This window comes from Typopeltis vanoorti, chromosome 10, assembly GCF_054136105.1.
Source record: "Typopeltis vanoorti isolate ZY-2024b chromosome 10, IOZ_Tvanoo_1.0, whole genome shotgun sequence".
NCBI lineage: Eukaryota > Metazoa > Arthropoda > Arachnida > Uropygi > Thelyphonidae > Typopeltis > Typopeltis vanoorti.
The window spans coordinates 119,640,142-119,656,863 of NC_143558.1; the positions used below are offsets into that span (position 1 = coordinate 119,640,142).

A 16,722-nucleotide genomic window follows, 5' to 3' on the forward strand; every position below is an offset into this window, starting at 1 on the left:
AAGTCATCGTTGAATCGTTTAAGAGGACGTCCTGGTTTTCTTTTTCCTAATGGCTTGTACTTTAAGGCTTGTTTTGGTAATATTTCTGTTTTCATTCTTTGAACGTGTTCCATCCATTTATGTTTATATTTTTTAATTTTTTCAATTACTGGTTCTTGTTTTAATTCTTTCATAATATCTTTGTTTCTCATCATCATCATCAAATTCCTGCCATGTACCCTCAAGGGGTGTACAGGATATGACAGTACTACATGAAAAAATTACATCATTAATAACTTCCTATCTACAATTTTCCTCCAAATCAGTCTGTTACTTGTCAAGACTCCAACATTATCAGATCTTATATTTCTATCGTCTAAGGCACTTTGTACCATATCAATCCACCTATATCTTGGTCTTCCTCTGGGTCGTTTTCCTGCCAACCTGGCAGAGAACACTTGTTTTGCTAATCTTTCCTCTCCCATTCTATTTAAGTGACCATACCATCTGAGATTAGCTCTGCTAACGCATTCCTGGATGCTGACAATGTCAAGTTCTTTCCTAATATCCTCATTTTTAATATGATATTGCCATTGATGCCATCTGTTCACGCCTCTAATCTTTCTCAGGACTCTCATATCTGCAGTCTCTAGTCTTTGGTCAAGTGTTTTACTTCTGACCCAGCTCTCAGATCCATAAGTTAAAATTGGTTTGAACACAGTCTTGTATACAGCTAATTTAGTGTTCCGACTAATTTCTTTCTTATTCCATATGAATTTATTCAATTGACTTCCCACGATACCAGCTTTGCTGATTCTGTTGTCTATTTCTATATTTAGTTTACCATCTTCAGTAAAAATTGTGCCTAAGTAGCTGAAATGTTTTACTTGTTCCACAGGTTCTCCATTCACAACACGTTGACATTTTCAATGATTCTGCCTATTTTCATTGTCTTTGTCTTTTTATTGCTGACCTTCATACCATATCTATTACAACAGCTATTCAATTTAGTCAGAGAATCTTGCAGACTTGTAGCGGATTTATTTAGAAGTATAACATTATCCGCATAAAGCAAAGAGCTGACATTAACATTTCCAATTTTGATATCAGGTTTAATACCACATTCCTTCATAATGTGATCCATATAGATAATGAATAACAGAGGGGATAATGTACATCCTTGTCTCACACCAGATTTAACATTAAACCATCTTCCTGTACTTCCTTCAATTCTAACTGCTGACTCACAACTCAAATAAAGACTAAGTATTGCTTGATATAATGCCCCATTGACACCATATAACTGCAGCGTATTGAATAGCTTCTCTCTTGGCACCTTGTCATATGCCTTTTCCAAATCGACAAAACTTAAATACAGATCTTTGTTATATTCCCATGCTTTCTCGACTATTTGTCATAAAGTGAAGATCTGATCCTGACAGCCTCTATTTGGCCTGAATCCAGCTTGTTCTTCACCAAGCTTTTCTTCCACAATTCTTCTCAACCGTTTCTCAAGTATACTTGCATAGATCTTGCCAGGAACACTCAGTAGGGAAATACCTCTGTAATTCTCACATTCAGTTTTATTTCCCTTTTTATATATGGGTACTATGAGAGCTCTACTCCAATCATCGGGAATTCGTCCCTCTGTCCAGGCTTTCTGAACTATGCAGTGCAGCCACTGTAAGACTCTTATACCACCATACTTCAGCATTTCTGGTCGAATATCATCTATTCCTGCTGCCTTTCCACATTTCAAGCCTTTGACGGCTTTTTCTACTTCAAGTATGGATATGTATTCCTGACTGCATGCGTGGTCAGTGTTTTTTATCACTGTGCTGTCATCACTGCTTGTTTCATTTAGCAGTTTTTCAAAGTAATTACTCCATACTTCAAGGATATCTTTTTCTCCTGTTTTCATTTCACCTTTATCATCTCTAATTCCTTTTACAGCACTCTTTCCTCCATTCCTAAGCTTCTTCAACAACCTCCAGAATATTTTGCCACCTTCTTGATATTTATTTTCTATATTCTTGCCAAAGTCCTCCCATGACTTTTGTTTAGCTAGTTTTACACACTGTTTAGCTTTCTTACATTTGTCTCTGTATTCTGTAAGAGTAAAAGCTGACTTATTTGCCAGGAACTTTTGATATGCTTTCTTCTTTTCCTTCACTGCCTCTTTAACTTCCTGTGTCCACCAGGGAGTTCTGATTTTTTTATCTTTGCACACAACCTCACCACATGCCTCTCTGGCAGAATCAATCAATATTTCCTTCAGAGTTTGCCACTGAATCTCCAAGGTTTGATTCCTGTTCTCAAACTCTTTCATTTTCTTTTCAATAATATTTCTGTATTTTAGTCTACAGTTTACATCTGAGAGCTGCTCAACTTTTATTCGCTTTAAAACTTTCTTACATGTTATTCTTTTCAATATGAAATTCAATTTTATCCTGCTCAAGACTAAATAGTGATCACTTCCAATTTCAAATCCTCTGTACACTCTGGTGTCCTGCACCAGGGAGAAAACATCACTATCAACAATAACATAGTCAATGAGACTTTTCTTATTCCTAGCCTCTTCTCTCCATGTGAATTTGTGCACATTTTTATGTTGGAACATGGTGTTCGTAATAACCAGTCCATGTCCTGAGCAGAAATCCAACAGATATTTGCCATTATTATTAGCTTTGCTCTTTTCTCCAAATTTTCCCAAAATATTTTTGTATGTCTCACAATCATTTCCTACTCTACTATTTAGATCCCCAACAAGGACCAACTTTTCCTTTTTCATTGTGTCAGTTGCTTTTTCTAAAGCCTCAAAAAATTCCTCCGCTTCTACCTTAGTAGAACCTTCTGTGGGACCATAGTCACAAATAAGTCTCATTGTCCAGTTCCCCATTCTCATATTTGCCCACATTACTCTACTTGAGACTGACTGCCATTCAAGAAGATTAGCCTCGTATTTTGTGTTGAATACTATGGCTACTCCTTCTTTTCCTTGATTGTTATTGCCTGAATATAACATTTTGTATTTATTGCTCAGAAAGATCTCACCAGTTTTGGTCTTTTTTGTTTCAGTCACCCCTATTATGTCGATCTGGTACTTATCTAATTCCTCAGCTAGCTCCATTTCTTTGCCATTCAGGCTTCTTACGTTGATAGTACCGATCTTTAACTCTGGTGATGTTGAGTTGGGGTTTGTTTTCAGATTTGTTCCAGTAGCTGACTTTTCGCTGTTCGCCCTGGTTCCCTGGCGAAAACAACGGGGGCCTTGTTTAACCTGGCGACGCCCCAGCCGGCATGAAATTTTGTCATGTTGTACCATCATTTTATATTTTGGTTTAACCAATAAGAATACAATTTGGTCGGCTAAATCCCAAATTGCCAGCCCATCCTCGTTCGTTCAGTATCAAAGTAGATACCCAACAGGGTGCACCACGAGAAGGTGAGGATTGGACATTAGGTCAGAAGCCCTGGTCGGTTCTCCGCATTCCTTTAAAGGCTATGTGGAGGTCTCCTCTCAGTTATACAGCTTTGACCCTTAAGCACCCCTGAATATTTACTTGATATTTGAATTTACAGTTTACCTCAATGCGAGGTATTGAGGCAAACCAAAATGCGAGGATAATGTTCCTTAATCAAAGCCACTACTCCTTTTTTCATACCCAGCATCATAGTTGCTTCATCACAGGCAATGGCAACAAGATTTTTCTTCAAATAATTATCATGAAACCCTAATTGATTAAGGATATTCATCAAGATGTGGAAAATACCTTGTGTGGATACATTTTTTAACTCTATAATGTCAATAAAAATATTTGTGTGTTGCTCCATATCAGTTAGCATTGTGCGTACATATATTATTAATGATGACAACTGGCTAATAGTGGCGCTTTCGTCAATCAAAAGGGAAATCTCACAGTTTGACTCTATTATTTTTTTAAAAAGGATTTTTTTCATTTCAGTTCCAATATGATTTGTTATATTGATACAAGCATTTGTAGAATGTAGAATTCAACCCATGTCACTGCCATTCAATTCTTGGAGGTCAATTTCTGATTGAAAGTCATTGAAAGCCTGGGTTTTCTTTGCAAATTTATATGCTGTTCTGAAGATTCTACAAGTGACTTCTTTCTCATGTTCAAATGCTTTTGAATAAGCTGCCTCCAGTTTTCGTTCTTTTGCAGATTCTATAATTTTAATGGAGCAATGTGAGCTGAACTGTTTTTATTATCGTGAATTTTTTTACGTAGTGAAATCATTTGCTCTTTTTTATTCCTACCATAATGAGAAATTTGAATATTTGCCCATGGCTTTGAAATATTCATACCTTGCTTATTCCTTTCGATTTCCTTACATATTTTACAGCCAATGTTTTTATTCTCCACCAACAGCCATTCATTTTTGTTGCAAAAATCAGCTTTTTGGTCTAGAGTCCAACAGTCGGGCAGATCTTGTGCATCTTTACTCATCGTAGTTGTCGTTGTAGCAACCGTAACAGCCACATGTTTTATCCCTCCAGTTTTTGTATCACTGTCCATCGGGTCTGTTTTTGCCCCATCACTACTACTATAAGTTTCAGTAAGGAAATACAACAAGTAGACATATTACTTACTATTATAATAATGGAATTAACTCACGTAAAATATTCTTTATTAGAATTTTCACCTGAGTATCACAGACATCATCAGTACTAGTACAAAGGCTAATTAAACAATAACTGATATATTCACAAAGCGCCACCTAAGTAGCTAAGGTTAAATTTCCTAAATTTATTTCAACAATATTATAATAATGGAATTAACTCACGTAAAATATTCTTTATTAGTAGAATTTTCACCTGAGTATCACAGGCATCATCAATACAAGTACAAAGGCTAATTAAACAATAACTGATATATTCACAAAGTGCCACCTGTGTAGCTAAGGTTGTTGAATTAAATTTAGGAAATTTAACCTTAGCTACTTAGGTGGCGCTTTGTGAATATATCACTTATTGTTTAATTAGTTTAAGTAGCCTTTGTACTTGTACTGATGATGCCTGTGATACTCAGGCAAAAATTCTACTAATAAATAATATTTTACGTGAGTTAATTCCGTTATTATAATAGTAAGTTATCACTACACTTACTGTTCTTGAGCTGTAACTTTTTAGTTGCAGGAGCGGAAGAGAAAAATTGTATTATTTTACCGTTCATCGCATAAAACTAGTGAAACTTCCATGAAATACGTTAACTTCACTCACCCACGTTGTAAAAGTGTGAGTCTACTTGTATGCTTGTTCACATAGAAGTTCCGCTTCCAGTAACTACCGTAACTATTGATTCTGATTGAAAACTTCGAGGTTCAGCATCAACAACACAGATGGCAGCACTAGATTGGATGAACCAAAGATGACCCTTGATTTATGTTGTCAATGACTGTAGCTGAGTATTTAAAATGGAGGCAGTCCTAGTTTTGAAATACTAATAAAATGCGTGTTTAGGGACCATTAAAGTCCTAAAAGTTTACTGGAACGCGTTCTGTTCCAGCTGGGAAAAAAAAAAAGACTGGCCTTAATTGCTTTATTATAGTTATAAATAAGTAAAATTTAATGCAGGGCAGTCATAAAGTCCTGTGCTAGTTTTAATAACTAAAGCTATACAAATAATGGAACATCTTCTTTCACTATGCCTTATCCCATGTTAAAAGGGGTCGGCGCACCGATCTTTAACCTTCCTCTTCCAAGTTCTCTGTTCCAGGGCGTCCTTCGGACTCCATCCTTTCTCCCTAAGATCATCTGTCACCTTATTCCTCCACCTGAGCTTGGGCCTGCCTCTTTTCCTCCTTCCCTTCAACTCCATATACTCCATTCGTTTACCAACATACTCCTCACCCTTCCTCTCTACGTGTCCGAACCACCTCAGCCTACTTTCTTGTATCTTCTTGCCAATTGGTCCCACCTTAGCCGTCCCTCTGATGTAGACATTCCTTATCCTGTCCTCCTTTGTCACACCATTCATCCATCTCAACATCCGCATCTCCGCTACCTCCATCTTCCTCTCCTGTGCCTTTGTTATAGGCCACGTCTCCGCGCCATGAAGCATCGCCTGCCTCACCGCCATCTTATACAGCTTTCCTCTTACAACTCACTCTCTTGTTGCACAGGGCCCCGCTCATCTCCTCCAGTTCATCCAGCTGCATGTTATTCGGTGCTGTATTTCCTCATCCAGGTCACCATTCCTCTCGACAACCGGCCCAAGCTACTTGAATTGCTTCCCTGAAATTAGCCTTTCACCCTGAAGTCGTATGATCATATCCTCATCACTCCCCATTGACATATATTCAGTCTTCTCCCGGTTAATTTTCATGCCTCTCTCCTCCAGTACCTTTCTCCACTCTTCCAGGGTATTTTCAAGCTTCTCTCGGAATGATTCGCATAGAACAATGTCGTCAGCAAACAGCATGCTCCATGGTATCTCCTTCTTGACATCCTCCACTAGTACATCCATGACCAGGTCAAAGAGGTAGGGGCTCAGAACTGACCCTTGGTGTAGCCCTACGACAATGGGGAACCCCTCTGTCATGCCGACACTAGACCTGAACTGAGTTTCTGTTCCCTCATACATCTCCTTCACCATCCTCGTGTACTTCTCCGATACCCCCCTTCTTCCTCATACACCTTCATACCTCCTGCCTGGCCACTCTGTCGTATGCCTTTTCCAGGTCTATAAACACCATGTGCAGCTCCACTTGCATCTCTCTATATTTCTCCATCAATCGCCTTAGTGCAAATATCGCATCCGTTGTCCCTCTTCCTGGCATAAATCCAAACTGCTCCTTACCAATTTTCGTTTCCTGCCGTATCCTCCCTTCAATTACTCTTTCCCATATCTTCAATGTGTGTGACATCAGCGTGATCCCTCTATAGTTGCCACAGTCTTGAACATCTCCTCTTCCTTTGTAGATTGGGACAAGAATACGTTTCCTCCATTCCTCTGGTATCTTTTCTTGTTGGGCTATTTTCCTCATCAGTACCATAACATATCCATGCCCTCACTGCCCAAACTTTTCCACACTTCCCCAGTATCTGGTCTGCCCCCACAGCCTTTCCATTCTTCATTTTTCTGAGTACCCAATCCACTTCCTCTCTACTTATGTCTTGCACCGGTCTCTCATTTGCCTCTCCATCCTCACACCTCTCTCTCGGATTCTCCTCATTAAGTAGTTTACGGAAATATTCTTTCCATCTTCCTCTGATTTTCTCCTCCTCTTGTAATACTACTCCTGAGGCATCCTTTATCTGCTTGACTGATGTTATGTCTTTCGAGGCCTTATCTCTGGCTTTCGCTATTCTCAACAACTAATGATGGAACTATACAAATAATGGAACTATTTAGTAAAAATTATATGAAAGCTCAAATCTTAATTTTTATTTTATTTTTAATGTAATAATATCATCTATGTAAATTTGATTTTTCTTTTTTTTATATTTGTATTTTTTATTGTATCAATAAAATGGGGTTCTTAAGGGTCAAAGCTATATAACTGAGAGGAGACCTCCACATAGCCTTTAAAGGAATGCGGAGAACCGACCAGGGCTTCTGACCTAATGTCCAATCCTCACCTTCTCGTGGTGCACTTGTTGGGTATCTACCTGGATACTGAACGAATGAGAATGGACTGATAATTTGGGTTTTAGCCGACCAAATTGTATTCTTATTGGCTTAAACCAAAATACAAAATGATGGTATAACATGACAAAATTTCATGCCGGCTGGGGCGTCACCAGGTTAAACAAGGTCCCTGTTGTTTTTGCCAGGGAACCAGGGCGAAGCGAAAAGTCAGCTACTGGAACAAATCTGAAAACAAACCCCAACTCAACATCACCAGAGTTAAAGATTGGTACTATCAACATAAGAAGCCTGAATGGCAAAGAAATGGAGCTAGCTGAGGAATTAGATAAGTACCAGATTGACATAATTAGGGTGACTGAAACAAAAAAGACAAAAACTGGTGAGATCTTTCTAAGCAATAAATAAAAAATGTTATATTCAGGCAATGACAATCAAGGAAAAGGAGTAGCCATAGTATTCAACACAAAATACGAGGCTAACCTTCTTGAATGGCAGTCAGTCTCAAGTAGAATAATGTGGGCAAATATGAGAATGGGGAACTGGACAATGAGACTTATTTGTGCCTATGGTCCCACAGAAGGTTCTACTAAGGTAGAAGTGGAGGAATTTTTGGAGGCTTTAGAAAAAGCAACTGACACAATGAAAAAGGAAAAGTTAGTCCTTGTTGGGGATCTAAATAGCAGAGTAGGAAATAATTGTGAGACATACAAAAATATTTTTGGAAAATTTGGAGAAAAGAGCAAAGCTAATAATAATGGCAAATATCTGTTGGATTTCTGCTCAGGACATGGACTGGTTATTACTAACACCATGTTCCAACATAAAAATGTGCACAAATTCACATGGAGAAAAGAGGCTATGAATAAGAAAAGTCTCGTTGACTATGTTATTGTTGATAGTGATGTTTTCTCCCTGGTGCAGGACACCAGAGTGTACAGAGGATTTGAAATTGGAAGTGATCACTATTTAGTCTTGAGCAGGATAAAATTGAATTTCATATTGAAAAGAATAACATGTAAGAAAGTTTTAAAGCGAATAAAAGTTGAGCAGCTCTCAGATGTGAACTGTAGACTAAATACACAAAGATTATTGAAGAAAAATGAAAGAATTTGAGAACAGGAATCAAACCTTGGAGATTCATTGGCAAACTCTGAAGAAAACATTGATTGATTCTGCCAGAGAGGCATGTGGTGAGGTTGTCTGCAAGGATAAAAAAATCAGAACTCCCTGGTGGTCACAGGAAGTTAAAGAGGCAATGAAGGAAAAGAAGAAAGCATATCAAAAGTTCCTGTCAAATAAGTCAGCTTTTGCTCTTAGAGAATACAGAGACAAATGCAAGAATGCTAAACACTGTGAAAAACTAGCTAAACAAAAGTCATGTGGAGGACTTTGGCAAGAATATAGAAAATAAATATCAAGAAGGTGGCAAAATATTCTGGAGGTTGTTGAAGAAGCGTAGGAATGGCAAAAAGAGTGCTGTAAAAGGAGTTATCGATGATAAAAGTGACATAAAAACTGGAGAAAAAGATATCCTTGAAGTATAGAGTAATTACTTTGAAAAACTGCTAAATGAAACAAGCAGTGATGACAGCACAGTGGTAAAAAACACTGACCAGGCATGCAGTCAGGAATACATATCCATACTTGAAGTAGAAAAAGCCATCAAAGGCTTGAAATGAGGAAAGGCAGCAGGAGTGGATGATATTCGACCAGAAATGCTGAAGTATGGTGGTATAAGAGTCTTATAGTGGCTGCACTGCATAGTTCAGAAAACCTGGACAGAGGGATGAATTCCCGATGATTGCAGTAGAGCTCTCATAGTACCCATATATAAAAAGGGAAATAAAACTGAACATGAGAATTACAGAGGTATTTTCCTACTGAGTGTTCCTGGCAAGATCTATGCAAGTATACTTGAGAAACAGTAGAGAAGGATTGTGGAAGAGAAGCTTGGTGAAGAACAAGCTGGATTCAGGCCAAATAGAAGCTGTCAGGATCAGATTTTCACTTTATGACAGATAGTTGAGAAATCATGGAAATGTAACAAAGATATGTATTTAAGTTTTGTAGATATGGAAAAGGCATATAACAAAGTGCCAAGAGAGAAGCTATTAAAAATGCTACAGTTATATGGTGTCAATGGGGCATTATATCAAGCAATACTTAGTCTTTATTTGAGTTGTAAGTCAGCAATTAGAATTGAAGGAAGTACAGGAAGGTGGTTTAATGTTAAATCTGGTGTCAGACAAGGATATACATTATTCCCTCTGTTATTCATTATATATATATATGAATCACATTATTAAGGAAAGTGGTATTAAATCTGATATCAAAATTTGAAATGTTAATGTCAGCTCTTTGCTTTATGCAGATGATGTTATACTTCTAAATAAATCCGCTACAAGTCTTCAAGATTCCCTGAATAAATTGAATAACTATTGTAATAGATATGGTATGAAGGTCAGCAATAAAATGACAACACTAAAAAATAGGCAGAATCGTTGAAAATGTCAACTGCGTTTTGAACGGAGAACCTGTGGAACAAGTGAAACATTTTAGCTACTTAGTCACGATTTTTAGTGAAGATGGTAAATTGAATATGGAAATAGACAACAGAATCAACAATGCTGGTATGGTAGGAAGTCAATTGAATAAATTGATATGGAATAAAAGAGAAATTAGTCAGAACACTGAATTAGCTGTATACAAGACACTGTTCAAACCAGTCTTGACTTATGGATCTGAGAGCTGGGTCAGAAGTAAAACACTTGACCAATGACTAGAGACAGCAGATATGAGAGTCCTGAGAAAGATTAGGGGTATGAATAGATGGCATCAATGGCAATATCATATTAAAAACAAGGATATTAGGAAAGAACTTGACATTATCAGCATCCATGAATTCATTTGCAGAGCTAATCTCAGGTGGTATAGTCACTTAAACAGAATGGACGAGGAAAGATTAGCAAAACAAGTGTTCTCCGCCATGTTGGCAGGTAAACGACCCAGAGGAAGACAAAGATATAGGTGGATTGATACGGTACAAAGTACCTTAGACGATAGAAATATAAGATGTGATAATGTTGGAGTCTTGACAAGTAACAGACTGATTTGGAGAAAAATTGTATATAGGAAGTTAGTAATGATGTAAATATTTCATGTAGTACTATCATATCCTGTACTTGAGGGTACATGGCAGGTATTTGATGATGATATTGTATCAATTTCTCATATTATAGTCTCTCATAACAGTTAATGAAGAAAATTATCTTGCCATGATATAGAATTTCTTTATTCCCAAATTACAGAGATTAATTCTAGTAGCAAGGCTTATACGTTGGTCATACATAACTGGTAATTAGCTTACGGAATTAACAGTGCATATGAAGGATATTAATTAAAGGCAACTTTAATGAATAACTTCTATATTTTGGCAACGTCTCGTTGCCATATTCAGGAACAAAAAAATATGGTATGTGCACGCAGTCACTAACAAAAGCAAATGAAGAAGAAGGCAAGAAACTAATATTGTTCCTAAAGTCCTAATGATGCCCTCTGGCGGGCTGATTTTGTTGTCTTGGCCGTTGGGGCTGAAGTTCTCATAATATAAGTCTCCCAAATATGGGGTAGTTTCATGCACCCAAATTTGTTGAGGTTTGGAATGTTTTTTTTAGAGCTGCTGATGATTCCTTAAATAATCTTTCGTACTTAAACTTGCTGCGGTGTATTATTTTAGTTTTCTTCCAACAAATTCTATGGTTGGTATCTAAGGCATGGTCTGCTAGCCCAGAGTGGCTGTACTGGTGAAACCGGATGTAGTCTTTGTGTTCTGAAATCCTGATATTTGCTGTCCTGCCTGTTTGGCCAAAGTAGGACAATTTGCAGCTGCAAAGTACCTGGTATACACCAGGTGGGTCTAGGGGAAGTGGTTGGTCTTTGGTAGAGCAGATAAGGGATGCCAACTTTTTATATGGTCTGTAACAAGAAGTAAGGTCATATTTTTTGAGGATATTGGTTATTTTCTCAGAGGTGCCCTGAATGTAGGGGATGGTGATAGATTTGGAGTAATCTTTATTGTGGAGGGGTGTTGTGGTTTACTGGTTTTAGTATTTTTTGGGGTTTATAGCCGTCGGTTAAGAAAGTGTTGTGGATGTGGTTTAGTTCAGTGGTTAGGGCCTTGTCATCTGAGCAGATTAATTTTGCCTTGTTATATAGTGTTTTTATAACCCCATATTGTTGTGAGGTGGTGGTGGTGTGTGTGTGTGGGGGGGGGGAATTGCTGGTGAATGTATCTGCCACTATGGGTGAGTTTTTTGTAAACAGAGAAAACCAAAGATCCATCAAGCTGGCGAGTGATTAAAGTGTCTAGGAAGGGGAGGGTGTTGTTTTCCTCTTTTTCTAAGGTGAACTGGACTGGGGTGTTGGTTGTTTAAGTGTGTTAGGAAGGAGTGGAGTGTATCTGAGACATGTGGCCAAATAGCGAACACATCATCCACGTATTGAAGCCAAATAGTGGGGTTTTGTGGGGCAGAGTTTAAGGCTTTCTCTTCAAAAGTCTCCATAAAGAAATTGGCCAAGGGTGGGGAAAGTGGTGAACCCATGGATGTCCCCTCTATCTGTTTGTAGAATTTTCCTTGCCAAACAAAATAGCCTGAGTTCATTGTGAACTGAAATAGGGCTGAGATATCGGGAGGAAACTTGGCTTGGATGAGCTCAAAGGTTTCTTTGAGTGGGACATTAGTGAATAGGGAGGAGATGTCAAAACTGACCATTATGTCAGTGTGTTGGAATGAGAGGTTTTCTATACTGGCTTTAAAGTGGGCTGAGTTTTTTATGTGTGATGGTGTGTTGCCAGTATAATGTGTGAGCGTTTTGGCTAATTTATATGTGGGGGAATCAATGCCATCCACTATGGGACGTAATGGCACATTTTGTTTATGTATTTTTGGGAGTCCATATAATCAGGGGTGGTCTAAGAGTTATAAGATTTTAGTTTATTAGTGACTTTCTTAAGGAGTCTGTGGAGAGTTCTAATCTGAGAGCTGGTAGGATTATATTCAATAGGGAGGTAAGTAGTACGGTCTAGTACTAAAGCATTAAGCTTACTTTTGTAGTCCTTTTGATTGAGCACCACAGTGCCATTTCCCTTATCTGCTTTGGTGATTCTATTTTTTTGTTTTTCTTCATTTCTAGTAGGGCTGCATATTCGTCTTTGGATAAGTTGGTTTTTGGAGGTTTTGCTTTGGTGAGAACACTGGCTACATCCAGTCTGACATTGTTGGCGATATGGTTAGGAAGGTTGCGAATCCCACGTTCTATTTGGATCATGATTTCCTCCACAGGTATTCTTTTAGGAGCTAGGGCGAAATTGTGGCCACATGATAGTGCGGTGAGTGCTTCAGGCTTTAAAACTACAGATGAGAGGTTGACTACAGTGTTGAGTGGTGACTGTGGTAAGGAAGTAGAATTCTTTTTCAGGTTTTCGTATTTTTTCAAGTGCTGACTATGTATTTTTTCGAATTCTTTTCTTGCCGAAGCGCATGTGAAGTCATAAAGAATCGTCCAAAGATCATGGCCGAGCGTATCTGAAAGCTCTTCCTCTAGCACCCATAACATTTTGTTTTCGTTGGCAAGGAGAACACGCGTCGCGGTAATTTGTTCTCTTAATAGGGCAAAGCTAGTGCGATTATAAATACGCAGAGCTTTCTGTGAAATAAAACGGTTCTTCAATTTAACACAATTATTGATTATCTTGTTATCCCGGCAGTTTTTTAGGAATGTCAGACGATTTAGTTGTTTAGATATCTTCAACCTCATTTTGCCGTATTGACGGGCCTTTCGTGTGATGGAATCTCCATGGATGATCGTAATTCTAGTAGCAAGGCTTAAAAATTGGTCATACATAACTGGTAATTAGCTTACGGAATTAACAACGCATATGAAGGATATTAATTCATTAAAGGCAACTTTAATGAATAACTTCTATATTTCGGCAACGTCACGTTGCCATCTTCAGGAGCATAAAAATATGGTATGTGCACGCAGGCACTAACAAAAGCAAATGAGGAAGAAGGCAAGAAACTAATATTGTTCCTAAAGTCCTAATGGCGCCCTCTGGCAGGCTAATTTTGTTGTCTTGGCCGTTGGGCTGAAGTTCTCATAATGTAAGTCTCCCAAATTTGTTGAGGTTTGGAACGTTTTTTAGAGCTGCTGATGATTCCTTGAATAATCTTTCGTACTTAAACTTGCTGCTGTGCATTATTTTAGTTTTCTTTCAACGAATTCTATGGTGGGTATCTAAGGCATGGTCTGCCAGCCCAGGGTGGCTCTACTGAAGATGGCAACGTGACGTTGCTGAAATATAGAAGTTATTCGTTAAAGTTGCCTTTAATTAATATCCTTCATATGTGTTAATTCCATAAGCTAGTTACCAGTTATACAGAGATTAATGTATCGTAATATATACATGGAGTTGGAGAATTGGCTTGATGTATCAACAGTAATGGTGGCCACATTGAAGCGTGATAAATAAAAACTGCATTAAAAATAAAAATTTTAAGACTTTCATATAATTTTCACTAAATAGTTCCTTTATTTGTATATCTTTAGTTATTAAAATTTAGAACTGGTGCAGGACTTTATGACCATCGCATATACCTGTGCAATTTAATGTTTTTTCTTTGAAATGTAATATATCAGATGCTTAAATAAATCATTACAATGTATAGATATCAGACTTATTCTGCAGCTGTTCAGTTTTAAATGTTTTATGCTCTACCTGGGAATTCAGTGCTAAATTCCTTTATCTCCCTCATAAAGAGATTTGTTATTTTTTAATCTGTTATCATTTAAAATCTATTTGTTTATTGACCTGTTATAAGAGCTATCAAAAGTTGCACTGTTAGTTTAAATAAGAAACTCATTCAGCATTTTTATTTATTTATTTATTATTTTTCTAACAAGAGCACTTATTTTTGTTTGACTGTGCTTGTTTTCTTTAAAATCACTTTTTTGCCTGTAAATTGCATGTATTCTTTAGCCAGGATGTCTGTTTTGTAGGGTGAAAAACCCTTTATTATGATTATTCACATTGTCACATTGGCATTGTCATTACTGAGTATACTTTGGAGACTCAGTAGCAGCCAACAAAAAAAAAAAAATCCATTTTGTTTTTATTTCTTGAATAATAAAAATGAATTAAATTGAAAAAACATTATACTTACATATTTCATTAACAAATCTTAATTTTTGTTTATTTAGCCAAGAAGAAAAGTTTAGAATTGGCAGAACGTTTTGTTCAATTGAAGAAATCGGGAAAGTTAAAGAAATACTTAGAAAAAAAAAGAAAAAAGGAAGCAAAACAACACATAAAACATTTACCTGTGTTTGAGTAAATATTCTTCATTCACCGAGCCAGCTTTTCTGCCTCTCATTCATCCTTTCTCATCTAGTGCATCCCAATAATTATAACCTGCAACTATTCAAGAATATTAGTTGAAGTGCACACAGAATTACATATGGGAACCTCGTTTTGTGTGTATCTGGGGGGGGGATTAATATATATTTTTAAAAAAAGCAAAAGTAGAAAATATGTGTTAACATTATTCAGTTTTAAGTACAGTTATTATGATGTACCAGTTGAAATATATTCCCATAACCATGGTGATAACTGTAAATTTAGTTGTCTTCATATACATTGCTAATCTCTTGTAAACAGCTATTGTCAAATAATTTGAATTTCCTGGTCATTCTTAACTGAAAATTAATCTGAGAAAGACAATCAGCTTGTCAGTTTTAAAAATTGCTTATTTTATATAAAATGAGGAAGGGAGACATTATTTTGAATAAATCTAAAGGCGTGGTAAAAGCTACCCTTTGTGCTCATCCTTCTTTACCTTTTAATTTATTTTGTAACCTATTTGCCCATTACAGTTGACTCTCACTATGTCAGACACATAGGGACAACAGGAATAGTTTGTTATAATGTTTGCTATAGTGAATAGTTGCATATAGAAGATTTTCAGCTTGTAAACATTTAGATATCTCATTGCACCTCTTTTTCATATTCTAATATAAATTATTATAATAGAAATTTTAATTAGAAATCATTTGTGTACTGCATGTTCATGTTTTTTTTTTCTTTTTTAAAAGAAAAAATATGTCTATGCAGTACAGGTAACTCTCATTATATGTGTCTTCATTATCTACATTTTCACTTAAATGAAGTTTCATTTCAATACAAAAGGACTATCACTGGTTCATACCTCCGTCTGCTGTACTCAGTGGCTAAATGTCCATTTTGTGTTTCTTCTGCCTTATTGGTCTGTCTGTCTATGCAGTATTGTCTTTATCTGAAAATAACTTCTGCATCCTGAGCAGTGAAGATCTGGCTATGGAAAAATACATCGGTAAGGAATCTGAGTCAAGTTCAGTGGGGGTTGAGCCTGAGAAAACTCACAATGTAGGTCATATCTCAAGCTTTTAAGCTGACAGACAGTGCTATGAGTTTCTTCGAAGAACATGACTTCAAACATGAACAAAAGTGAAAAGGGAGATTGAAAACAAAACATCCTTAAATGCTACAAGGATGTCTACAATTAGAAGTTGAAACTGCAAGCCAGGTTTCCATTGAGATTTTCTTGAAAAAGCAGCCTCCTACGGGCCTTCAACTTCAGCATAATAGCTTAAGATGTATTAATTTTGAAACTAAGGGCTACTTTTAATTGTTTTTTTTTTTTTTTTTTATGTACTGAATATTTTATTTACTACTCTTAAACTTTAACATGTATGCAAAAATATAGATGCATTTTCGATTAAATTAATCTTGAAAGATCAGAAATCTCCTTGTCTGGGAACAGACTTCTATTATTCCATTTGATAAAATTTTATGCATTTTCAGTATATGTGGAATTCTTATGAACGCATCCCTGCATATAAGAAGAGTTACCTGTATATGATATCCATTATCTAAAAAATGATTGCCTACTGAAAAATTGCAGATTGTTGTTCACTAGTGCTCCCATTCATATTGGTCTTAAACTTCATCTTCTTTGGACCTTTCCTTGATAATTATGAAAATTATTGATAACTAAAATATTTAATTGATAAAAAGCAATTTTAAAAGTTT

At 36.7% G+C, this 16,722-nt stretch overlaps 1 protein-coding gene across 3 annotated transcripts in view; it reads left to right on the forward strand.

Annotated features, from left to right (window-relative positions):
- LOC150102740 (ribosomal RNA processing protein 36 homolog) overlaps positions 1–15,466 on the forward strand; it is a 111,345-nt gene extending 95,879 nt beyond the window's left edge. For all 3 annotated transcript variants that reach the window (XM_090399222.1, XM_090399221.1, XM_090399223.1), the window contains exon 10: positions 14,856–15,466. In XM_090399222.1, coding sequence (XP_090255348.1) covers positions 14,856–14,989 — 134 coding nt within the window. In that variant the 3' untranslated portion in view covers positions 14,990–15,466. The remainder of the gene's footprint in view (positions 1–14,855) is intronic.
- The last annotated feature ends 1,256 nt before the right edge of the window (positions 15,467–16,722 follow it).